Source organism: Mesoplodon bidens (genome assembly GCF_964165515.1).
Source record: "Mesoplodon bidens genome assembly, chromosome: 6".
NCBI lineage: Eukaryota > Metazoa > Chordata > Mammalia > Artiodactyla > Ziphiidae > Mesoplodon > Mesoplodon bidens.
Window position 1 is genome coordinate 37,904,197 of NC_138162.1, and position 22,119 is coordinate 37,926,315.

Below are 22,119 nucleotides of genomic sequence, written 5' to 3' on the forward strand. Positions count from 1 at the left end.
GTCCGCCCGCGGCCCACTTCCGGTAGGTGTCGTAATTCCGCCTTCCTGGGCGCGCGGTGGATGGTCTGAAATATAGAGCACGGCTTTCGGTGGGGCTGCGCGGCTCCGGAGCCCAGCATGGCCTCCTCACGAGCTTCCTCCGCGGTACAGGTCTCGGCTAACTCTGGCAGGGAGCGCGGAGGGGTGGGGGTCCCTGCGGAACAGGGCCGTTAGGGAACGGGCTACGGCGGTGGAGGGCTAAGGAGGAAGGCTGCCAGACTCGGTCTGGTCTTAGAGAGCGGAGCAGCGTTTTCCTGATCCCTGAGTGCTTTCCTATTTTAGCCCATTTTCAGCTCTTGCTACAACCCCTTTTCCGTCTGGTTCAGAAACGGAGTTCTGAAAGGGAGTAGTGTCTTGGCCAAGATTTATGACAATGTCAGGCCTCTTAATTGTAATGAGGCCTCCTAACTTCCTATCTACTGCCCCACGTCTGAAAACGTTTGAAATGTATAGACAGTAACTTTGTAACTTGTCCCCCTTACCATCGCGTTGGTTATTTCAGTTATCCTTGATATCGCCTGTGATGAGCAGTAACCCTGGAAGTTTCGTAAAACCCAGGAAGAGATTGCACTTGCAACTGAATTAAGTAAACATGTTCCAAAGCACGCCTTTGATAGAAAAATCACCAAGAGAAATTCACTAGTTTTATCTATCTCTTCCTATCTGCAAAACTTAAGTGACCGAGAGACTGGAATCACCCCGCGACCACGTCCAAATCAGGGAAGACACATCTTAACCGGTGTCCAATTTGTCTTTTCTTTAGAGAAGAAATGGGATTGAAGCTCTGGATAAGCTTCATCCTTCTGGGAGGTCTAGTAAATTGCTAAGATTAAGCTTTAGGTTAATCCAGGTCTTTAATTTAGCAGGCAACCAAAACTAAGGCATCTGATGACTTAGTCGCTCCTGTTGTGAAGAAACCACACATCTATTATGGAAGTTTGGAAGAGAAGGAGAGGGAGCGCCTGGCCAAAGGAGAATCTGGGATTTTGGGAAAAGAAGGACTTAAAGCAGGAATTGAAGCAGGGAACATTAACATAACCTCCGGTAAGATGCAAACTGTGAGTCCATCTTTACCTTTGGTGCTCAAATTATCTGTAATGATTACCTTCCTAAACTTAGATATCACTAGTTTAGTGTCAAAAATTTTCAAATATTAAACTTGCATCTATCATAAGGCCATACTCTCTGCTCACTCAGTATCATCTGGAGAACCTTTTTCTTAAAACCTTTTATACAGTTTTTCTTCTGTGAATTGTTAGTAATTTTACTAGGAATTTATTCGTTGTGTATTTGGATTCAAATTGATTCCATTTGTCTTCTGGAGATCTAGCATAGTTGTGGCATTGGTTTGGAGCTACTATGGTTCATAATATTCTCCCTTTTTTAGTTTTCCAGTTATTTTTCACCCAAAATGAAATATCTCTTTTAAATTATAAAAGTAGTAGCCATTTTTATTTTGAAAGAAATCAGAATACAAGTCTTTTTCCATAAATGAAACCACGATAAGCAAATTGTTCTGTAACCTGCATTTGTCATTCTGTATACTGTTGAGGATATTTTTTCATGTCAGTAACTAGTGGTCCACTATATTTTTGAAATAAAATTATTCATGTTATGAGAAATTCAGAGAGTACAGAAGGGTATAAAAAGAGTTCTCTGCAGATAGGACTTCTGTCAAGTTTCTCATGGATCCTCCCATGCATTTTCTTTTCTATACACATGCACTTTAGTGACTTTTTAAACCTTTTATGTTATTTTAAACGTAGCTGCATCACTACTATACTTTTCCTTTTTCATCGAAATGCTTGTATTTGGTGTGAGTTTTAAAACTAGCTGATAGATGATCCAAAAAACCTTACAGTCAAAGAATATCATTTTCATGGTAATTATTTCCAGTTAGTGTCCCTATACTGAGACTATTTCAGAGAGTAGCCTTGGCAATTGTTAAAATAATGTTTCTATTTTATCATGGATAGAAAGCCTCTGCATAACTTATTTGTTAAAGATGCTCCATACTCTTATTGTCTCATGCAAGCTATGTGTTTATGTAAGTTTGCCAAATGAAACAAGATGGCTTCAACTATTTTTCTGCCTTTTAAAACCTCGTTTAGTTTTCTGTGTTTGGCATACTTTATTTTTATTTATTTATTTATTTATTTATTTATTTATTTTTTGGCTGCTTGGGTCTTCATTGCTGTGCGCAGACTTTCTCTAGTTGCAGTGAGCGGGGGCTACTCTTCGTTGCGGTGTGTGGGCTTCTCATTGTGGTGGTTTCTCTTGTTGCAGAGCACGGTCTCTAGGTGCATGTGGCTCGTGGGTTCTAGAGTGCAGGCTCAGTAGTTGTGGCTCATGAGCTTAGTTGCTCCGAGGCATGTGGGATCTTCCCGGACCAGGGATAGAACCCATGTCCCCTGCATTGGCAGGCAGATTCTTAACCACTGTGCCACCAGGGAGGTCCTGGCATACTTTAATCCACCTGGCAGGTGGATTCTTAACCACTGAGCCACCAGGGAGTCCCTGGCATACTTTAATAAACTGAGAAACTGTAAAGTTTGTAGTAGATTAAACAGTTAACTTTCCCTAGAGGCATACAGACTCCAAATGTAAGAAATTATTTCTGGGCTTCCCTGGTGGTGCAGTGGTTAAGAATCCGCCTGCCAATGCAGGGGACACGGGTTCGATCCCTGGTCCGGGAAGATCCCACATGCCTCGGAGGAACTAAGCCCGTGCACCACAACTGCTCAGCCTGGGCTCTAGAGTCTGCGTGCCGCAGCTCCTGAGCCTGCCTGATGCAACTACTGAAGCCCACACGCCTAGAGCCCGTGCTCCGCAACAAGAGAAGCCACTGCGATGAGAAGCCCGTGCGCAGCAACGAAGACCCAACACAGCCAAAGATAAATTAAATTAAAAAGAAAAAAAATGGAAATTATTTCTTTCTCCCTACTTGAGGAAGGTCTGGTGATTATGCTGATGTTGCCGGTTCTTTGTACAGGAGAGGTGTTTGAAATTGAAGACCACATCAGTGAGCGACAGGCTGAAGTGTTAGCTGAGTTTGAGAGGAGGAAGCGAGCCCGGCAAATCAATGTTTCCACGGATGACTCAGAGGTCAAGGCTTGCCTTAGGGCCTTGGGGGAACCCATCACACTTTTTGGAGAGGGTCCTGCTGAAAGAAGAGAAAGGTGCCCTTTCTAAGTATCTACTGTCTTCTCTTTTAATCACAGGGTTCCAGTTCCAAATTTCAGTTGGAATTTGTAGCTAAAACTTTAATAGAATGTCTCACATAATGTTGACAGAATACCTTATTAAATTGCATTAATATGTTTCAGCCCATAATTTAAGTCTTAGGCCAGTTTTTACTCCACTACTAATTTTTCTTTATAAACTATGAAGAAGATGTTAACACATTCCCTCCCTTCCTCTCCTCACTGTGGAGTTGTGAGTTGGGTAAACATCCGTCACTGAACTCTGAAAATTTAAACAACAAACACATTCTTTGTCATTAACATAAGACATAATGATAAGTGGTTTTTGGGTGTTATTGCAAAAAGGCACTGTCCTCATATAATGCCCCTCTTGTGATTTTGAAGTTACAAAACCTCTTAGTGACAGGCTGGTTCTATGCAGTTATGCGGACCTGGCCTGCCTACCTGCCTCTTTAGGACTTGGGGCTCAGCTATTCCTTACTCATTACATTTACTCTCTTAAGGCCCTTACTGCTCATTTACTCTTCAACCTACTGCAAACTGATCGACCAACTACCACGTTGAAATTGCTCTTAATTAAGGTCATCAACTCATCTTTATCAAGAATAGCCCTAGTACATTGCCACCTATTCCCTCCTTCAAACACTGTTTCCTTGGCTCTCAGAAGACCAAATCATCCTGGTTTTCCTCCTGTTTCTCTAGCTAATTCTTCTAAGCCTCTTTTTTTCCTGTTTATAAACTGCTGGTTTTTGCCCTTATCCTACATTAACCCTGAGTGATCAAATCCATTCCCATGGCATGGTTTACTCTATGTATATATATATTCTGATGACCCCCAGGTCTCTGTAACCTAGATATTCTATAGGTACTCAAATTTGACATGTCTAAATTGAACTCATCTATTTTCCAGTTCTCCTTGCAAATAACAGTACCATTCACACAGTTTTCAGTTGAAAACCTGCTCACCTTCTGTGTAACCCATCAGCAAAATCTTGTCTCTTCTGCTTCTGAAATGTACCTCCAGTGTGTCCTCTTTTCTCTACCTCCATTGCTTTCACGTTTAGACTGTTGTAATAGCCCCAGATGTGTTGTGTTAATTGTTTGCTTAAAATCCTAGTCTTCTTTTTTTTTTAATTTTTAAATTTATTTTAATTTATTTTATTTTTGGCTGTGTTGGGTCTGTCATTGCTGTGTGCGGGCTTTCTCTAGTTGCGGCAAGCGGGGATGACTCTTCATCACGGCGCACGGGCCTCTCATCATGGTGACCTCCCGCTGCGGAGCACGGGCTCCAGGCTCGCAGGCCTCAGCAGCTGTGGCACGCAGGCTCAGTAGTTGTGGTGCACAGGCACAGTTGCTCCGCAGCACGTGGGATCCTCCCGGGCTCGAACCCATGTCCCCCACATTAGCAGGCAGACTCCCAACCACTGTGCCACCAGGGAAGCCCCCTACAGAGTCTCCTTATTAAACTTAGAGTAAAAAGCTCCTAATCATGCTCTTCATCCTTGCCTTGTGCCACTCTTCCCCAGGTTACTAGACTTAGCAGCCATAATGGTCCTGCTGGGATACTCAAGCTCTTTTGCTGTCTTTCCACTGAATTTTTCTCTTTTTGTCCCCCTCTCTTGCCTTTTAGAGCTTTTTTATTCTTTCAGTTTCAGCATAAATGCCACCTCCTCAAAAAAGCCTTTCCTAACACCTGACCCCTTGTAAAGTAAGTCCTGCCATTATTAAGAAAGTAACATACTTTCTTAATAGCCTTTCAGAGGGTTTACTTCTACTGTTTATTGTTTGTCTTCTCCACCAGCAAAGTCTGTCTTATTGTGTCCCTTAAATGAATGTCTTGAGTCCCCACTGCCACTGTCTTGATTCAGTCCATAAGACCCAGGGGATACAATAATATGCCTTTGTTCTTCCCTCTTCAGTCCATTCTCCATACTTTTCCAGGGGTCTTTCTCAAATGTAAACCCTCCTTACCATGGCATTAGGAGCTCTTTGTGACCTGGCCCCTGCTTAGATTTGCAGCCTTATCTCTCACCAACCCTTTCCCAGTACGCTGTGCTCCAGCTATATTGAATTGTTGTGATTCCAAGTTCAACATGCTTTTCTTGCCTCCAGACCTTTACATTTGTTGAACCCTCTGCTTCAACTGTCCTTTCCCATTTTTGACCCATTGACTTGATTACTTGAGGACTCAGTTCAGGTAACATCTTCTCCATGAAGCCTTCCCTGATTCCCTCCAAGCCTAGGTTGTTTACTCCTTTTATGATTCCCTTAGCACCATGCACTTACCACTGTCATAGTACTTAATGGAACGTACTCTAGTTCCCCGATACTTTCTGTATGTCCTGTCCACCCCCCACTCCCTCACCCCCCACTATGCTACTTGAAATCAAGGACTGTTTCTTAGTCATTTTTTATACTTAGCACCTGAGCAGTATCCAGAACATTGTGGCACTGAGTGAAGGTTGTCTGTATTCACAGCCCAAGTGGTAGCAGTGTTGGAGCTAGTTGACTCTAAGTTTAACAGGGTAATTGCTTTTAGTTCAATTTAGGGAATCTTCAAATAAAGACTACTGAGTGAGAGAAATCACACTGGAAGTTTAGGCATCACAACTTGACCCTTAAAGAAGGTTGCTTGGGATTTGAATGGTGAGAGAGTAGGGCAGGCTTGCCGCCTTCTTAGGTATACTTTTCACAGTCTTAACTCTGTTTAAATTCTGATCTTTTTTGTTGCAGGTTAAGAAATATCCTTTCAGTGGTCGGTACTGATGCCTTAAAAAAGACCAAAAAAGATGATGAGAAATCAAAGAAGTCCAAAGAAGAGGTAAAAATGTGTCTTTGGCTTCATAGTATAAACATGCAGGAAACAAGGGGGTAGTTCTCTCATTTTCTGTTTTCGGTGGGATGGGGAACAGGGGGAGTTGGAGACTCTACTGTTCCGGAATAGTTGTTGGCAATAGTTTGTGGTTCCTTTGTAGGTATAAATGGAGATAAGTGAGTTCCCCATTCAGGAAAGAACCATAGCATTCCTGGTGTCACTTTTAACAAGTAACCAGAAACTATCCAATAAGAGTTCATAGAAAGAAACACAAGGGAAAGCGCATATACCTGATTTCATCCTATTACTGAACTAATTCATCTTTTTTCTGGGCAGTTAACAATAGGGAATTGACAGCTATGAAAGGGGCAGGAATGCTTCAGACTTGACATTTCTGCTCTTAATTTAACTTTCAGTATCAGCAAACCTGGTACCATGAAGGACCAAACAGCCTGAAGGTTGCTAGACTGTGGATTGCTAATTACTCACTGCCCAGGTAAGGAGAGCCTCGAGAAGGAGGAAGAAACATACTTTTTCTTATTTCCTCTCAAGGACTGAGGAGCTGCTTTATAATGACTGTGGCTGTTAATTGAAGTTGAGTGGTAAAGAGACTTGTATGGACCTTTGTTTCCAACCCATTTGCTCAGGGTTAATAATGTTATTTCTGTGTCACAGGGCAATGAAGCGCTTGGAAGAGGCCCGTCTTCATAAAGAGATTCCTGAGACGACGAGAACCTCCCAGATGCAAGAACTGCACAAATCTCTCCGGGTAAGATGCTCTCATCTTATATATATAAGATGCTCTCATATATATAATTGTCTAATATCTTAAAGATTCTTAAGTATTTAATAGATGCTCTACTTTGGCCCACCTCTAGCAAGTAAAGGCAGCTATACTTATTCCTCTGTGCTTACACTGTTGCTATGTGGGAGGAGCCATCAGCTAAGGTGGCAGGGAACCTACTGTGCTTTGTACTAGGCAGAGACCTATGGGTCTCCTCTTTAATTCTCCCTTTTAATATGTCAGACTGTACTTCAGATCTCGCCATGGCCTTCCTGTTTGTATTTAGCTGACATAGAAGCTAGTGATACTAAGACTGTAGGAGACAGCATGCTGGAGTTCCAGATAAGCCTTGACTCCATTCATTTGTATAAGTGTCTCCTAACAACAACAACAAAAAGGTGGTAGAAGATTCTTGGGGAGGGTTAAAACTGGAATGGTCTTTGGTTTTGTTTTTATGGTGGAAAAGCCAAGAAAGTCTTGGGTTAGCCTGTTAATGATCCCTTGTTTGTCTGTCTTTAAGTCTTTGAATAATTTCTGCAGTCAGATTGGGGATGATCGGCCTATCTCCTACTGTCACTTTAGTCCCAATTCCAAAATGCTGGCCACAGCTTGTTGGTAAGTCCCATTTTACAGTAACATTTTTTTCTAAATGGGGTTCAGGGGAAGAAATCAGTATTTGTCTTAGAAGGCCATTTCAGTACCATTTGCCTCTGCTGCTCATGATCACACCAAACTAGAGATGCTAGTAGCTACCCACTGTAGTTTACAGTATAGCCTTCAATTAGCAGTTCTTACTGTTCACAAGGTACCCCAGAGGCCCATGACGTGTCAGTCATATTCTTGGCATTAGCATCATTTTGGATCAGATAGTGAGCTTATAGACTAGTATACACACCTTGATATAACTTTTCTTTTTTGGTTATGTGACCTAGGCAAGATGCTTAATCTCTGTAAGCTTCACTTTTGTCACCTGTAAAGTAAGGTGAGATAATGTTCGTAAACATTTTGCCTTGATAGTGCCTAGTATGTGGTAAGGACTCAGTAAACTTGAATTATTGTTCTTATCTTCATTTTGTTTTCTACTCACCACATATGCAGAAAACTCTTAGGATGTGATAACTTTGTTGTTTTGTCCTATTTAGTTACTTAGTTGTTCTTGAGGAACATTGTCATCTAGTGAGGGGGAAACTCGCTTGCATTGTACGCACAAGAACTACTTGACTAGGCAGAAATTGAGACTGTGGTTCAGGAGAAAGCCAGGGACCTACACAGATCCGCCCCCGCCTCCAAGCCTCAGTTACGTTCATTATAAAGTAGAAATGAGTATGTGTATAACTGACTCACTTTGCTGTACAGCAGAAACTAACACAACCTTGTAAATCAACTATACTCCAATTTAAAAAATTAATTACAAAAAATAAAATAAAAATAAAATAAGAAAAAAATAATAAAGTAGAAATGATCATTCCTGCCTTATATGTACCTCACAGGTCTGTTATAAGGATCATTTGATGATAGATATGAAAGTAATTTGTTGGAAATTTTCCAAAGTAAAACATTTTTTAAAAAATTGAAGTACTTTGGGGACTTCCCTGGCAGTCCAGTAGTTAAGAGTCTGTGCTTCCACTTCAGGGGGCACGGGTTCGATCCCTGGTTGGGGAAGTAAGATCCTGCATGCTTCACAGTGCTGCCAAAAAAAAAAAAAAAAAATTAAAGTACTTGGTAAGCAGCAAAATGCTATTGGTATTTAAGAAGATAGTATCATTATTAATATTAATGTTAGATAGTTTAATTTGTCCTACCTTCCCTCAGAAATTGATCCAAAAGTTAAGGAGAAGAGCAACTTGTGCTATAATATTTACAGTCCAGTAGAGGCCTCTGTTTGCATGAGACCTGGGTGTAGCTTTCTTCTCTAAGCCTTCAAGCCTTTTCTGTTTCTTTTTCTGTCTGCCACTGTAACATTTTTGCGGAGTGGGGGTGGTGAGAGAGATTGTCCTTTAGTAATGTTACCAAGGTACCTTTTCCTTCCCAGACCAACCCTGGCTGAGATGCTTTCCTTTGTGTTTGTTAGGAGTGGGCTTTGCAAGCTCTGGTCTGTTCCTGATTGCAACCTCCTCCATACTCTTCGAGGTGAGTTAGAATCTTGTCTAAATCTCAGTCTTTTTCTCAGTGTGAACTCTTTCAAGCAATACAACTCTAAAACTCTGCCTGACACTCAGACCCAGTACACGCAGATTAATTCTTGATTTGATTTGACTTGGTTTGCTTTTCTCTGACTGCAGGGCTGGATGATATTGACTTCATACGCATACCACTTTTCTCTCATGTCAAGCCCCACTCTGGCATTTATAATCTCTAAACCAAGAAACATTTTTTTGTGTGTTTAGCTTTTTTTAATGCAATTTATATATTAATTTAAGTTAAAGTAGTTCAATTTTTTAGTAGTTGAATAGCTACTTTAATACTCTCTAGGTCCACATGTCCTCTGATATGTGTATATATAATATTTGTCATGTCTGTATTTACACTTAAGTTATAAGGGAGCAGGAGCCCTTTAATTTGCATCTCTCACACTCCTTCAGGCCATAACACAAACGTGGGAGCAATTGTATTCCATCCAAAATCCACTGTCTCCTTGGACCAGAAAGATGTCAATCTGGCCTCTTGTGCTGCTGATGGTTCTGTGAAGCTTTGGAGCCTTGACAGGTGAATATTACCCTCTGTCCACACTGCGATCGCTAAAGTAAATAGTTGATTGGTTGGTCCTTGAGACTTAAAAATCTACCATTTAACCCCAGAGATGCTCTGAGTCAAGGTAACTTGTGTGAAAATAGAATGGAGGATTTTTTTCTTAGACCTTTTCTCACCAGAGGAGTTGTGTCAGGTTTCCTTCTTTGTTAACTTTGTACCTTGATTTTTGCCTCTAACATAGTAGCCACTGTTTCCTGGCTCCAGCTATTCTGGAAGGATCCATTATACCTCCCATGCAATAGATTGACATTGGAGAAATGCACTGTTTGGTAGCTTGACTAAAAATAATATTCTAGACAGCACATTAGTTCTTAGCAAACAGCCACAGGGGAGAGGAAGGAGGTTCTGTCTGGCAGTATTGCCAAGGAAGTGATGTCTACTTCCAAAAGCATCATCCTTTACCTAGACTACATTTTCCAACTGCAACAGTTTTTTTTTTTTTTTAATGTGTTTGTGATTATTGTTTTCCAAGAAATTTTTGGAAGCACTTTGTTTGCCTAAAAGACAACTGAATTCAGTTGCTTAGTTTTCTTTCTTTGGGAAAGCACATGAGGCTTTTGTTCCAGGATTTTGTGAGGAGCTAATTAGTGTCTCCACTCTTTGCCAGACAAGATCTTACCTGTGAGCACAGCAAGTTTTAATTGGCTTTGGTAATACATAGCAATATTTGTTCCCCTAGGGCTTTAGTTAGTTCTGTGTATGCACATTGACAAATTTCCCTTTTTAATTGCCCTCTTTAGGGTTCATGTTTATTTCCTCTTGCTGGTGTTCAGACCTTCTTTCTGTCGTTGCTAGTAGTAGAATTTAATGGCCACCAAAAGGAAACTAAGCCTCTGTTTAGGAGTTCCTGTTTTCATGTGGATCCTTGGACAAGCTGAAGTTTGAGATAAATTTATCTGTAATCCACTTGCACCAAAACTTTTTGATGTAGCCTTGCATCTCTATTAAAGTATGTTTTCTTTCTAGAATCTCAGCGCTCCTTTGGTGCAGAGAGCTTATTTTGCTTGTCAGGCTGAAATATCTTTTATTTTTCTCTAAGCAAATGATACAGCATTAAGAGTTTATTAACATAGTGAATTGAAATAGGCAGTGTTTATTGAAGAGCAATTTTGCCCCGTGGGCACAGGAAATAGTCCCAAAGCTTTTATAATGACCTTGGGAAGTGAGTTAAATTATCATTAGTCCTAAAAGTTTAACAAATTACAGGTTTAGTTACAATTTGGCCTGTCAAACCATGCAGAATGGGCGTATATGTGCTCAACAGTTAATAAATTCAATGAGTATTTCCATGACTGTAGAATAGTTTACTTACATATATGTGATTCCTTTTCAGTGATGAACCAGTGGCAGATATTGAAGGCCATACAGTGCGTGTGGCCCGTGTAATGTGGCATCCATCAGGACGTTTCTTGGGTACCACCTGGTAAGCCATCCTCTTATTGTTCTATCCATACAGGCCTGTGGCATCTTGTTAACCTTTTATGGCTAAACTGCCAAGTAAATTTTTAGAGCAGAGATCTTCAAGAGATTTTCTTGGACTTTAATAAATCAGAATCAGAAAATAATATATGACATAGTCAGGGCTAAGTGTATTTGGTTTTAAATTGCAGTTAATCTGAAATTTCAGAGTCACTGACTCCCGGAAAACTATTTTTCCCTCTTTCTTCTCTTTCTTGGCCAATACTAGAGGTATATATATATATATATATTTTGCTATACAGTGTAATTTCTCTGCTTACAAATCAGTCCCCTTTTCTGGTTCTATAAATTCAGTGAGGCCAGAATCTGTTAAAGAATTTTTTGAGATACAATTTACATGCAATGGAATGGATTTAAGTGTGTAATTTAGTCAGTCTTGACAAATTCATACACTCATGTGGCCCACATCCCTGTTGTTGGAGATCCAAGGGAACAGAAGGTGCCCACCAAACTGAGCAGTCACCTTGAGATTGAAAAACACGGCCAGCAGCTCCATATATCCAATGGATCCGTTTATCATAGGGTCACTTACTCACAGGGTGGGATCTGGCAGACAGCAATCCAGAAGCATTCATAGCTGCACTCTGCACCCCCAAGAGACCATTGAGGCAATTTTATAGTTAACCTAAGGTATGGGGGGTACGTGTTTGGAAACAGGAAGTACATTCCTAAGTGAAGAATGGGTAACTAGTGGGTGCTGGGAATATATCAGCAAAGGTCTTCATCATTGTTGGAGGACTAACAGAGCATAGAGGCCACCTGGTCCTAATGATTATTAAACAATATCAATTAACTACAAAGCCCTTGACTACAGGAAAGTGACTTACCACACAGTATAGTTCTGGGTCGGGTCAGCAGAAGGACAGGAAGAACTGTACAGGCCCAAGACAGCATCAGTTATGCTCATAGCCATACACTAGTCAACAGAGAGAACATTTTCATCACCCCAGAAAGTTCCCTTATGCCCTTTCCCAGTCAACTCCCTGTTCCAAAGCAACCACTGACCTGATTACTGTCACCATAAATTAATTCTATCTATTCATAGTTTATGAACTCATTTGTGTTCATTTGGCTTCTTTTTGATTGGCTTCTTCTTTTTTTTTTTTTTTTTTTTTTTTTTTTTGGCGGTACGCGGGCCTCTCACTGTTGTGGCCTCTCCCGTTACGGAGCACAGGCTCCGGACGCGTAGGCTCAGCGGCCATGGCTCACGGGCCCAGCCGCTCCGCGGCATGTGGGATCTTCCCAGACCGGGGCACGAACCCATATCCCCTGCATCGGCAGGCGGATTCTCAACCACTGCGCCACCAGGGAAGCCCTGATGGGCTTCTTTTACTCAGCATAACATTTTTAACATTCATTCATGTCGTTGCATGTATCAGTAATTCCTTTTTATTGCTGAGAAGTATCCAATTGTGTAACTCTGCCACAGTTTGTTTATTCATTCTCCTGTTGATGGACACTTCGGCTGTTTCCAGCTTTTGGCTAGTCAGAATAAAGCTGCTATAAATACTCTTGTACAATGCTTTTTGTGGATGTGTTTTTCTTTCCTTGAATAAATACCTAGGAATGCAATTGCAAGGTTATAGGGTAGATGTATATGTAACTTTTTTTTAACTTCCAAGTGGTTTTCCATAGTGTTGGTGCCATTTTACATTCCCAGAATTCTGGAATTCTGGTTTTTTTCACATCCTTGCCAACATTTGTCATTAATCAATCTTATCATTTTGCTCAGTTCAGCAAGTATGTAGTGAAATCTCACGGTTTCAATTTTTATTACTCTGATGACTACTGGTGTTGAGTAGTTTGTCATATGCTTATTGACTGTATATTCTCTTTTGTTCAGTGTCCAGGTGCTTTGCCCATTTTTTTTATTGAGGGTTTTTTGTTTGTTTTGTCTTTATTTCCATATGTATTACAGTTCTACCATCATTTATGGAGGAGACTTTCACTATTGAAATTGCTTTGATGGCCTCATTGAAAATCATTTGACCATGTATATGTGGGTCTATTTCTATACTCTCTATTCTATTCTATTGATCTATTTGTTTGTGATTGATTTTTATATGCCCAGCATTCAGTTTAGGACCCAATAAATGCTCAATGAATGGAAGGACATAACAGTGAAATTAGGGAAGAAAGAAGGCAACAGAATCTTTGCTGGGCCGTTCTAAGGAATTCTGTTTTTAAAACAGCCACTGAAGGCACTTCTCTGGTGGCGCACTGGTTAAGAATCTGCCTGCCAGCGCAGGGGACACGAGTTTGATCCCTGGTCCAGGAAGATCCCACATGCCGCGGAGCAACTAAGCCTGTGCGCCACAACTACTAAGCCTGCGCTCTAGAGCCCGCAAGCCACAACTACTGAAGCCCACGCACCTGAAGCCTGTGCCCCACAACAAGAGAAGCCACCACAATAAGAAGCCCGCACACCGCAATGAAGAGTAGCCCCCACTCGCCACGGCTAGAGAAAGCCCACGTGCAACAGTGAAGACCCAGCGCAGCCAATAACTAAATAAATAAATAAATGTTTCTAAATAAATAAATATAAAATAAAATAGCTACTGAAGTAGGTTTATAGGAACCATGGTTTCCCAGTTAGCACCCAAGACAGATATGCTTCGTTGTTGAGACCTTGTTTATGCCAGAAAAGAGTTTGTTAATATGGTTGTATGAGTAGTTTCAGAAACATAACTTGAGCTACAGCTGTTTATAGCACTTTATACATTGTAGGAACTGAACATCTGCTGGTTAACCGTTAGTCTGACTTTTTTAGCTATGACCGTTCATGGCGCTTATGGGATTTGGAGGCTCAAGAGGAAATCCTACATCAGGAAGGCCACAGCATGGGTGTGTATGACATTGCCTTCCATCAAGATGGCTCTTTGGCTGGCACTGGGTAAGGCTTCTTCCACGTAGCGGGGGCAGCTCAGTAGTCTCACCTCTTAAGTATACTTGCTTCCACAGAGAACTGGATTCAAAATGTTCATTCATAAATTATTTTGTCAGGGGACTGGATGCATTTGGTCGAGTTTGGGACCTGCGTACAGGACGTTGCATCATGTTCCTAGAAGGTCACCTGAAGGAAATCTATGGAATAAATTTCTCCCCCAATGGGTAAATAAGCTCACTGAGTGAGGGGTGGAGAGGGTTATTGGCCAGAAAGTATTCTTTGTTTCTAACTTCAGTACTACATCTGATCCACAGCTACCACGTTGCAACTGGCAGTGGTGACAACACCTGCAAAGTGTGGGACCTTCGACAGCGGCGTTGTGTCTATACCATTCCTGCCCACCAGAACTTAGTGACTGGTGTCAAGTTTGAGCGTAAGCTTTCCTCCTGTTGTAGGCCTAATTACAAGACAGACAAATTGCACTTCTGAGGAATGCAGTCCGGGTGTTAAGATTTGGAAGTGGAACAGGAGAGAATTTGGACTCTATTGAAGGAGCAAATTATAATCTCCTTCCCTCCACCACACTTTCACACAGAGCTATGACACAGCCTGCGTCTTGTTCCTAGGAAGTAAAGAAGACTTCCATGAATGTTTTGCTTTATTATTTTTTTTCCATGGAAGGTCCAAGCACTGAATCCTTAATATTATTCTGAATAGGTTGTCTATCAGGGAAAGAGCCAAAAGACCTTAATAATGTTATTTGTTTCCCTAAGTCTGCCTGTAGTTGTCTTCTTTTTCGTCGAGGTCTAGTAGGAATACAGATCAGAGTGTTGAGTTTTTCTGAATGTAGATACCTTCTTTTTCAAAATAGTATGTTCTAGCAGATTTTGGGTCTTTTATTTTCTTACGCTTTTTTGAGTACTTGAATTCCTGAAGCAACTCCCCTTTTCTTTTGTAGCTATCCATGGGAATTTCTTGCTTACTGGTGCCTATGATAACACAGCCAAGATCTGGACCCACCCAGGCTGGTCGCCACTGAAGACTCTGGCCGGCCATGAAGGCAAAGTGATGGGCCTAGACATTTCTTCCAATGGGCAGCTCATAGCCACTTGCTCATATGACAGGACCTTCAAGCTCTGGATGGCTGAATAGGCAGGACCATGGAAGAAGGATTCTAGCCTCACTCTCTCTTTAGAGCCATTTTCAAAGGAAAGGAGTTGATGTGTTTTGTTCTGTCATGTGTTTTGCTAATTACCATATATAGATTCAAAAGAATTGGATTTCCATGTCAGCTCCCACTTCAAGCAGGCAGCCCAGTCCCTGGGTGTTGGTGAATCCCTTTCATGGTTGAAATTTTAACTTTCATCTTCCAGCCCTGCCATGAACTTTGTAGACATTGTTTTTATTAATCTTTTGTTTGAATGCCCTATTGCTTCCCTCACAGCACTCTGGATTGTGACTGACTCCATTTTTAATTCTTGAAACTTGGCTTTCCATTACATGGTACATACTTCAGGACTACATGTGACCCAGAGAGCAAGGTGGCTGGACTATACTCTGGAAGCCCTCGAGTAGAGAGAGACACCTCACCATGCACTGGCTAAACCATGCCTGACAGAAGAACCCTGAGAACAGAAGGTGAAGAGGTGAAGAGCTATGCTCAGGGTTCTGCAGTAGAGAGTATTTTACCTCTTCCTGTTGAGTTCACTGGGAATGCTAACTGCATTAGGAAGCTCAGAACTGAACATTTTCCTCGTCAGAAGATGTCTTCCATTTTGCTTTCAAGTTTGGCGTCCTTTGTGTTACCCAAAAGCTAGGCCATTGTGCCAAGATTTCAATAAAATTTTTAGAAAGCAAACATGATGTCTCTATTGTGCAAGTTCTTTTCTATTGGTTATTTAAAGGATATACCCTTCATGTTGAGGTTACTCTGGAAAAAAATCCCTAATGGATATTCCTAAACATAAACCTTTTCTTTATTATACACTTGCTACAGAGTAAAATCCTATTGAAAAAACTGCTCTTTAAAGAATCATCTTGTATAGTTAAGCATTTTCTGAATCCTAGGCATTGGTCCACAGAGGTCCCTTTTTTTTAGTCTGAGATACAGCAAATGATCTCAGGTATGGCGTACTCCAATTCTGTCTCCTTAGTAAGCATTCTGTTAGTAATTTTTTTTAAAAATGGGGGGCTGTTGCATTGTGGGCGAGACTACCAGTGAACTGTATCAGGACTCTAATTCTTACGCACTGGCCAAGCAGCAGTTACTTTCAGCTCTTTCCACCCCAGGTATACAACCACTGAACTCTGGAAATACACAGTAAATTCACACAAAAAATAGAGGAATTGGCAAGAAGAAAGGATTGTGTATAGAGAATTCAAGAAGGGCTTATATGATGGCTTCTCCTTGAACGTTCAAAACACTTTTCCTTTGCTGTTCCAGGGAGGATGAGAGTGACTTTGTCTGGCTCTGTCGTGCAAGCTAGGAATGTGTGAAATGTAGCTAAATAGTCTGTTTAATCTGATTTCAATTATAACCAAGTAGTTGCATATCCTGTGTACCTGTTAAGCTTCTGGATTATCAGCTCTACTCTGTGTTGGGCACTTCACTGTTTAAGTATTAATGGACTCTATTTCCTCCATAGTTAGCCATGAAAAGGAATTATTTTTCATTATTACCTTTGTAGTGTGTTTAAACTAATAATGAATGTTAGTGTATTAGCGTGCAACTTTCAAATATAGTGTGTTGAAGGTTTTCAGTTTTTCAAGTTGAAATTTTACCACTTGTTCCATTAAACTTGTCATTTGTTTTGCAGGGGGTGGGTGGTTCCAAGAGATCTAGAGGGGTAGCAACTGGATGAAAAGATTTCATCTAAGCCTTTGGCCAGACGAATGTCTTGCTGGATATACACTTCCTTACTGGGAGTATCAGTGTCCAAAAGCCGTTAGCTGAGGAGCATATCCCAAGTGTGTCATTTCGTGCTAACGGTGAGACAAACGTCACCGCCATCACTTAATAGGACACTTAACCGCCGTCTAGACACCACCAGGCACATTCAGACATCTTGTTTAATCCTCACAGTCTTAGGAGTTAATTATTATTCCCTCTTTTACAAAAAAACTGAAGTTCAAAGAAGATAAGTAACTTGTTCCAGGTTACCTAGTTAGTAAATGGTAGAGTCTGGTCCGTCTGTGACCTTATAAGAGATTTCATAGGGCTTTACTGAGTATGCCGGCAACATGGGCCAGACCAAAAAAAAAAAAAACAGTCCAGCCAGCATGGCCTGTTCCCTGTACCAAGTCTGAACTTTTTAAGTGCTCCACCTTTTTTTAAAAAAAAAACTTTGCATTTAGTTTTTTGCAGCATTTATTCCCAGGCCGTAAATTTTTGTTTCTTCTGGGATATCTTTTTCTTCTGTGCAGCCTCCTCTTCTGGTTTAGGAACAATCTGTTCCTTTTCAGTAAGGATCATCTCAGTGTGGTAGGGAGAGCTCATGTATGGGTTGAACCGACCATGAGCTCTGTAAATCCTGTGCTGCACCTTGGGGACTTTGTTCACCTGGATGTGCTCAATGACCAGAGAATCTGCATCTAAGTTCAGCATTACTCTGCATTTTTGAGCATGTGCAGTAAAAATTCAGCACTTTGGGCCACTGACCCTGCATCCATCCCCACTGTTTGCCCTGGGCACACCTACCAACTCCACCATTGTAATGACAGAATGGCACACATTGCTTCTGTAAAGTGACATCCTTCGGATACTTGGTGGCTTTTCGGATGTGCATACCCTTCATGGCCTGGATGGTTTCACGAGTGTTCTTAAAGTGAACATGAAGATTTGAACCTCTCGGTCACCTCAGACCACTTACCGGGAAAGCCTGCTCTACCGTTTATACTGCCCTTTTGAGGAGTCACTGCATCTCTTACTCTGACTTCATGCAAAAGGGAGTTAACTTTACCACTTCTACCTTGTGAACTTGCAAGGAGCCTATAGTGTTATTCAACAGGAAACTATTTGCATCTTGGGACAGATGATACTTTGTTGTACATTAAGACCCCTAAGAGTTTATAGAAGCTGGTTTCATTAAACTTAACAAAATGTTATTTAGAGCAAATAAAACCAATTTCTGGCCTCTGAAAGCTTATTCTACATATCCCCAAAAACAAAATGTTATCTTTTTGTGATGGTGTTTTAACCGCTTTGAGATTGTTTCAGAGCCCTGAGCCACCAGGCAGTATTAAAAGTGAAGAAGAAATCAGAGTTTTAGATACTGCAGAGGTGGCAACCTGTAGTCAAGAAGCATCCAAATCCTATCTAGTTTTCCTTGGTTCCTAGATTCTGTCATGTAAAATGAAAACCAGAATCCCCTGCCTGCATGGCCTGGGATGGGAACTAAGGCTTTTACTCTATGCGGGGTTTCTGCCTTACCCCCTTTTTTTTTTTTTTTTTCCTTTTTTGGCCATGCCACACGGCATGTGGGATCTTAGTTCTCCGACCAGAGATCAAACCTGTGCCCCCTGCAGTGGAAGCACAGAGTCCTAACCACTGGGCCGCCAGGGAATTCCCTGCCTTACCTCTCAAGGCAAGAATTACAATGGTTGGAGGAGGGGAATCAGAGCTCCACCCCGCACCTACCAGGAGGAATAAAAATCTTTTCCTCCAAATCCCAGATTTCTTTTGATCACTGACTCTGGTTTCTTTCACCTTTAAACTTTTCTACTCTTAACACTCCATAAACTACACACTGACAAGAGGTCGTCTTGTACGAGCAGCAGCTGAGTGAACGTGCCCTCCTTGCTGGTAAGGACTCTGCCACCCCTGGCTCATCCTACGCTTCTCTGCCCCTAGTTCTGACAGAGGACCAGCCAACTGGTTGTTGAATGAGTGAGTGAATGAATTAATGAATGCAGGCCATTTTTACTGGGACTGGTGGCAAAACATCCAAAGAGAAAACTGAAAGGGGAAGACAAACACATTTGCTCACAATTGAAGTTCACTTTCCAAATTTTTTAGCAACTCCAAAAAATGTGAACTGAGTTTAAAGCAGCTCCAGTAAGAGTTGCAGCTTGCTGTCTGAGTGGGTCAGGTTCCTGGATGCCATCGCCCAGCCCTTTGGTACAACATGCTATGTAGCCCTGTCATCACAGATCTGCTTCTCGGCCCTTCCATGACCCGTGGTTCACACCCAGAGCTCTCTTCGTATCTTTTCCCATTAGCTTTCAGAGGTTCTCATTATAATAGGACTCTCTCCGCTCCCAGAAGCAGATGCACAGCCTAGCCGACCCCTGGATTGTAAAAAAGGAAAAATACTACAAAGGAAGACAACCCCAAATGAGGCTCTGCAGTCCTCATACCCAGCGGCAGCCAAGAAAGGCTTGGTCCTTTGTCTGGAACAGATGCTCACCCCACACCCCCAAAAACCTGCTTGGTCCAAAAGACAGAGAAGATGAGCAACAGAGTGACGCTGAGCATGACGGCCAGCAGGTAGGCAAAGATCCGGAACTGCGGGTTGCGCAAACACCCCCTCAGAGAGTCGTGGCTGGGGCTGGGGCTGGGGATGGTGGTAGGGGCCACGTCCTGGGGGGGCCCAGTCTGGCTCCCAGGCCCGGGGCCGAGTTCCAGCATGTAGGCCTGGGGCTGGCGCAGGAAGTAGCGGCTCTTGGGCTCATCCTTGAGACAGAGGTGGCGGCCTTCCAAGATGACGTGGTGGGGCTCCAGGCGGAGCAGGGTGAGCACGGCGGTGTCCGTGGGCAAGTCAGTGACAGGCTGTCCGGAGGCCAGCACAGTGGGCTGGCGACAGAGCGGACACAGCAGCCGGCGCCGGGCCGGAGTCACCAGGCTGAGGTGGGCCAGGCATTCTACGCAGAAGGAGTGGAAGCAGTCCAGCACTTTGGGGGTGTGGAACGTGTTGTTGAAGGGGTTCCAGCACACAGGGCACTCCGGCTCCCGGCCCTGCTTCTCCGCCATCCTCAGACCAGACACTGGGAGGTCTGGCAGGAGACGTCCTGGCAGAAAGGGAAAAGGAGCAAAGGAACACCCATTAAGCTCCGTGCCGGTACTTGGCCCTAGGCTGTGTCCTGTGGGTTGTTAACTGGTATTATCGCCCACATTTCACAGATGAAAAAACTTAGGTTCAAAGGTGAAGTGAAATGAACTTATCTACAAAACTGAAATAGAGTTACAAATGTAGAAAACAAACTTATGCTTACCGGGGGTAAGGGGGGGACGGATAAATTGAGAGATTGGGATTGACATATACACACTACTATATATAAAATAGATAACTAATAAGGACCTACTGTATAGCACAGGGAACTCAATACTCTGTAATGGCCTATATGGGAAAAGAATCTAAAAAAGGATGGATATATGTATATGTATAACTGATTCACTTTGCTGTACACCTGAAACTAACAGGTGTAAATCAACTATACCCCAATAAAAATTTAAAAATGAAGCGATTGTTTCAGATCACCCAGTCCCTAAGCCGTAGAATTAGGTGTGGCACTCCTGCAGCATCCCCTCTACCGGGCCCAGGCCTCAGGCACCCCACGATCATCGAGCTCCCGCGAGGAGACGGCCCCCTGGCTTTGGAAATGGATAAAAATGCTCCTTGTGCTACACGTGATTGCCCTTGGCCTCTTGGGCTCCAGGGAGAGGGAGAGGAGCCACAGTCAGTGCTTCCCGCTACAGGGCAAATACTTCCCTCCCTGCTGCCTCGGGTCCTGACTAGCCCAGAGATGGGCTTTGCGAATTCCCTGGTCTACCCCTCCTCTGGAGGCAAATGCCAGGCCCTCTCTCCCTCCTCCCCTTGGGCTGCAGGGCCAATCCTCAGTGCGACTGGCCCAGTCTTTGTGCAGGGCACTGCACTGGCCTGGCAAGGGGGCCTCTGGGAAGGCTTTTCCCCTTGACCTGGAAACATGGAGAGGCTCCCCTGCCCAGATCAGCCCTTCCAGAGCCTCCTCCCAAGATTTGGCCTCCCCTGGCTCCTCCTCCCCCCACCCCCCTTTGTCCTAGAAACTCCCAGAGCACCCACCTGGCCTTCCTTGGCACTACGGCTGTCAGGCAGACTACCCTGAAGGGCCTGAGGCTCCAGCCTCTTCCCCTCCAGGATCTGCAAAGCTTTAGGAGACTGCTTTCTCACCACCAACCCCGGGGCCCATCTCCATAGCAGCGTACACGCAGCACCTGGAGCTGCCAGGTAGCCCAGGCTGCAGTCTCCTGAGCGCACCTGCCTGCAGCGAAGGCCAGAGAGCTGCCCAGGTGGCGGGTAGTGAGGTGAGGAAACAGTGTTCCTCTGGAGCGTGGCAAACAACCAACCCTGGAAGCCAAGTTATCTGTGAGATTGTGGGCAGTCTCTTCAAGACCTGGGATTGCCGGCCTGGAAAGGCAGGGGTGGCAATTTCCTTCTTCTAGATTGTGGAGAGGGTAAGTGAGCCTTCTCTGGGCTTCCTCTCTCCTGGGCCCTCATTTCTTTTCTAAAGTGGCTGAAACCTCCTTCTCAAAGGGGCTGCCTGCCCTGCCCTTCAATGGCTATGAAGTTCACCTGCTGCACAGCCTAAAGTCTCTGAATACTCTCTGAATATCAGATTCAACAAGTCCTCTCCCATCCCCTTCCGATCACTTAATGTGCCCAAGGAGCTACACCCAGAACATGCGAGCCCGGCTGCCTTCTTTGTCCTTAGATGACACAGATGGTCAGCCCGGCAGGCACTGACTGCTGAGATCTTGGAGTCCAAGACCCAGCCCTCCCACCATGCTTGGGACTTAAAAGCGGGAGTCAGGGAGGAGGACCACTCCAGCCCCACATCCCTATTTCAACCAGAAACACTTGACTTTTCTCATATTGGTCATCTGAACAAGTTGAAGACTTGAGCTTCTGAGGAAAAAGAAGTTTAAAAACCTCTTCTCCATCCTAACCACTCACTCTGCAGATGGGAGGCAAGAAGTGACTCTCACCCATGGTCACCCACTAGTCAGTGGCAACACCTGGACTTCCAGGCCACCACCATGCTGCTGTCAGAAAGGTAGAGCCCTCAGCCATTCAGTCCACCTGCTGGATGTGTGTTATTAACTGGGTAGTGAGTGTTTGCCTTTCACTAGGAGATTCCTCGTGGCCAGAAGTCTCTCATGGTAGGAATCCAGGAACCGTGCAGGGGG

General features: G+C 43.2%; 2 protein-coding genes across 3 annotated transcripts; one reads left to right on the top strand and one right to left on the bottom strand.

The window, feature by feature from the left end:
- Nucleotides 1-36: 36 nt before the first annotated feature.
- PRPF4 (pre-mRNA splicing tri-snRNP complex factor PRPF4) lies at nt 37-15,808 on the top strand. 2 transcript variants are annotated; one of them, XM_081237430.1, is made up of 14 exons: nt 37-144; nt 903-1,083; nt 3,032-3,218; nt 5,976-6,063; nt 6,474-6,553; nt 6,733-6,826; nt 7,362-7,456; nt 8,913-8,971; nt 9,424-9,547; nt 10,926-11,015; nt 13,842-13,964; nt 14,075-14,182; nt 14,273-14,391; nt 14,917-15,808. In XM_081237430.1, the coding sequence occupies exons 1-14, from the start codon at nt 118-120 to the stop codon at nt 15,108-15,110; spliced, it is 1,569 nt and encodes a 522-aa protein (XP_081093556.1). In that variant the 5' UTR covers nt 37-117; the 3' UTR covers nt 15,111-15,808. The 2 variants fall into 2 exon arrangements, with proteins under 2 accessions (XP_081093556.1, XP_081093557.1); XM_081237431.1 differs by having other exon boundaries at nt 906-1,083.
- A 3,551-nt stretch (nt 15,809-19,359) lies between these two features.
- On the bottom strand, nt 19,360-21,107 carry RNF183 (ring finger protein 183; the record flags this gene model as incomplete). The annotated part of the gene is made up of 2 exons (XM_081237090.1): nt 20,996-21,107; nt 19,360-19,964 (listed from the first exon to the last, which is right to left on the bottom strand). Exon 2 carries the CDS (start codon nt 19,924-19,926, stop codon nt 19,360-19,362), a length of 567 nt encoding a protein of 188 aa, XP_081093216.1. The 5' UTR covers nt 19,927-19,964; nt 20,996-21,107.
- Between the last annotated feature and the right edge of the window lie 1,012 nt (nt 21,108-22,119).

Coding starts and splice junctions, on each gene's coding strand:
- PRPF4 (XM_081237430.1), top strand. CDS start 118: ATGGCCTCCTCACGAGCTTCCTCCGCG. Junction 11,016..13,841: donor CGTTTCTTGGGTACCACCTG/GTAAGCCATCCT, acceptor TGACTTTTTTAG/CTATGACCGTTCATGGCGCT. Junction 14,392..14,916: donor GACTGGTGTCAAGTTTGAGC/GTAAGCTTTCCT, acceptor TTTCTTTTGTAG/CTATCCATGGGAATTTCTTG.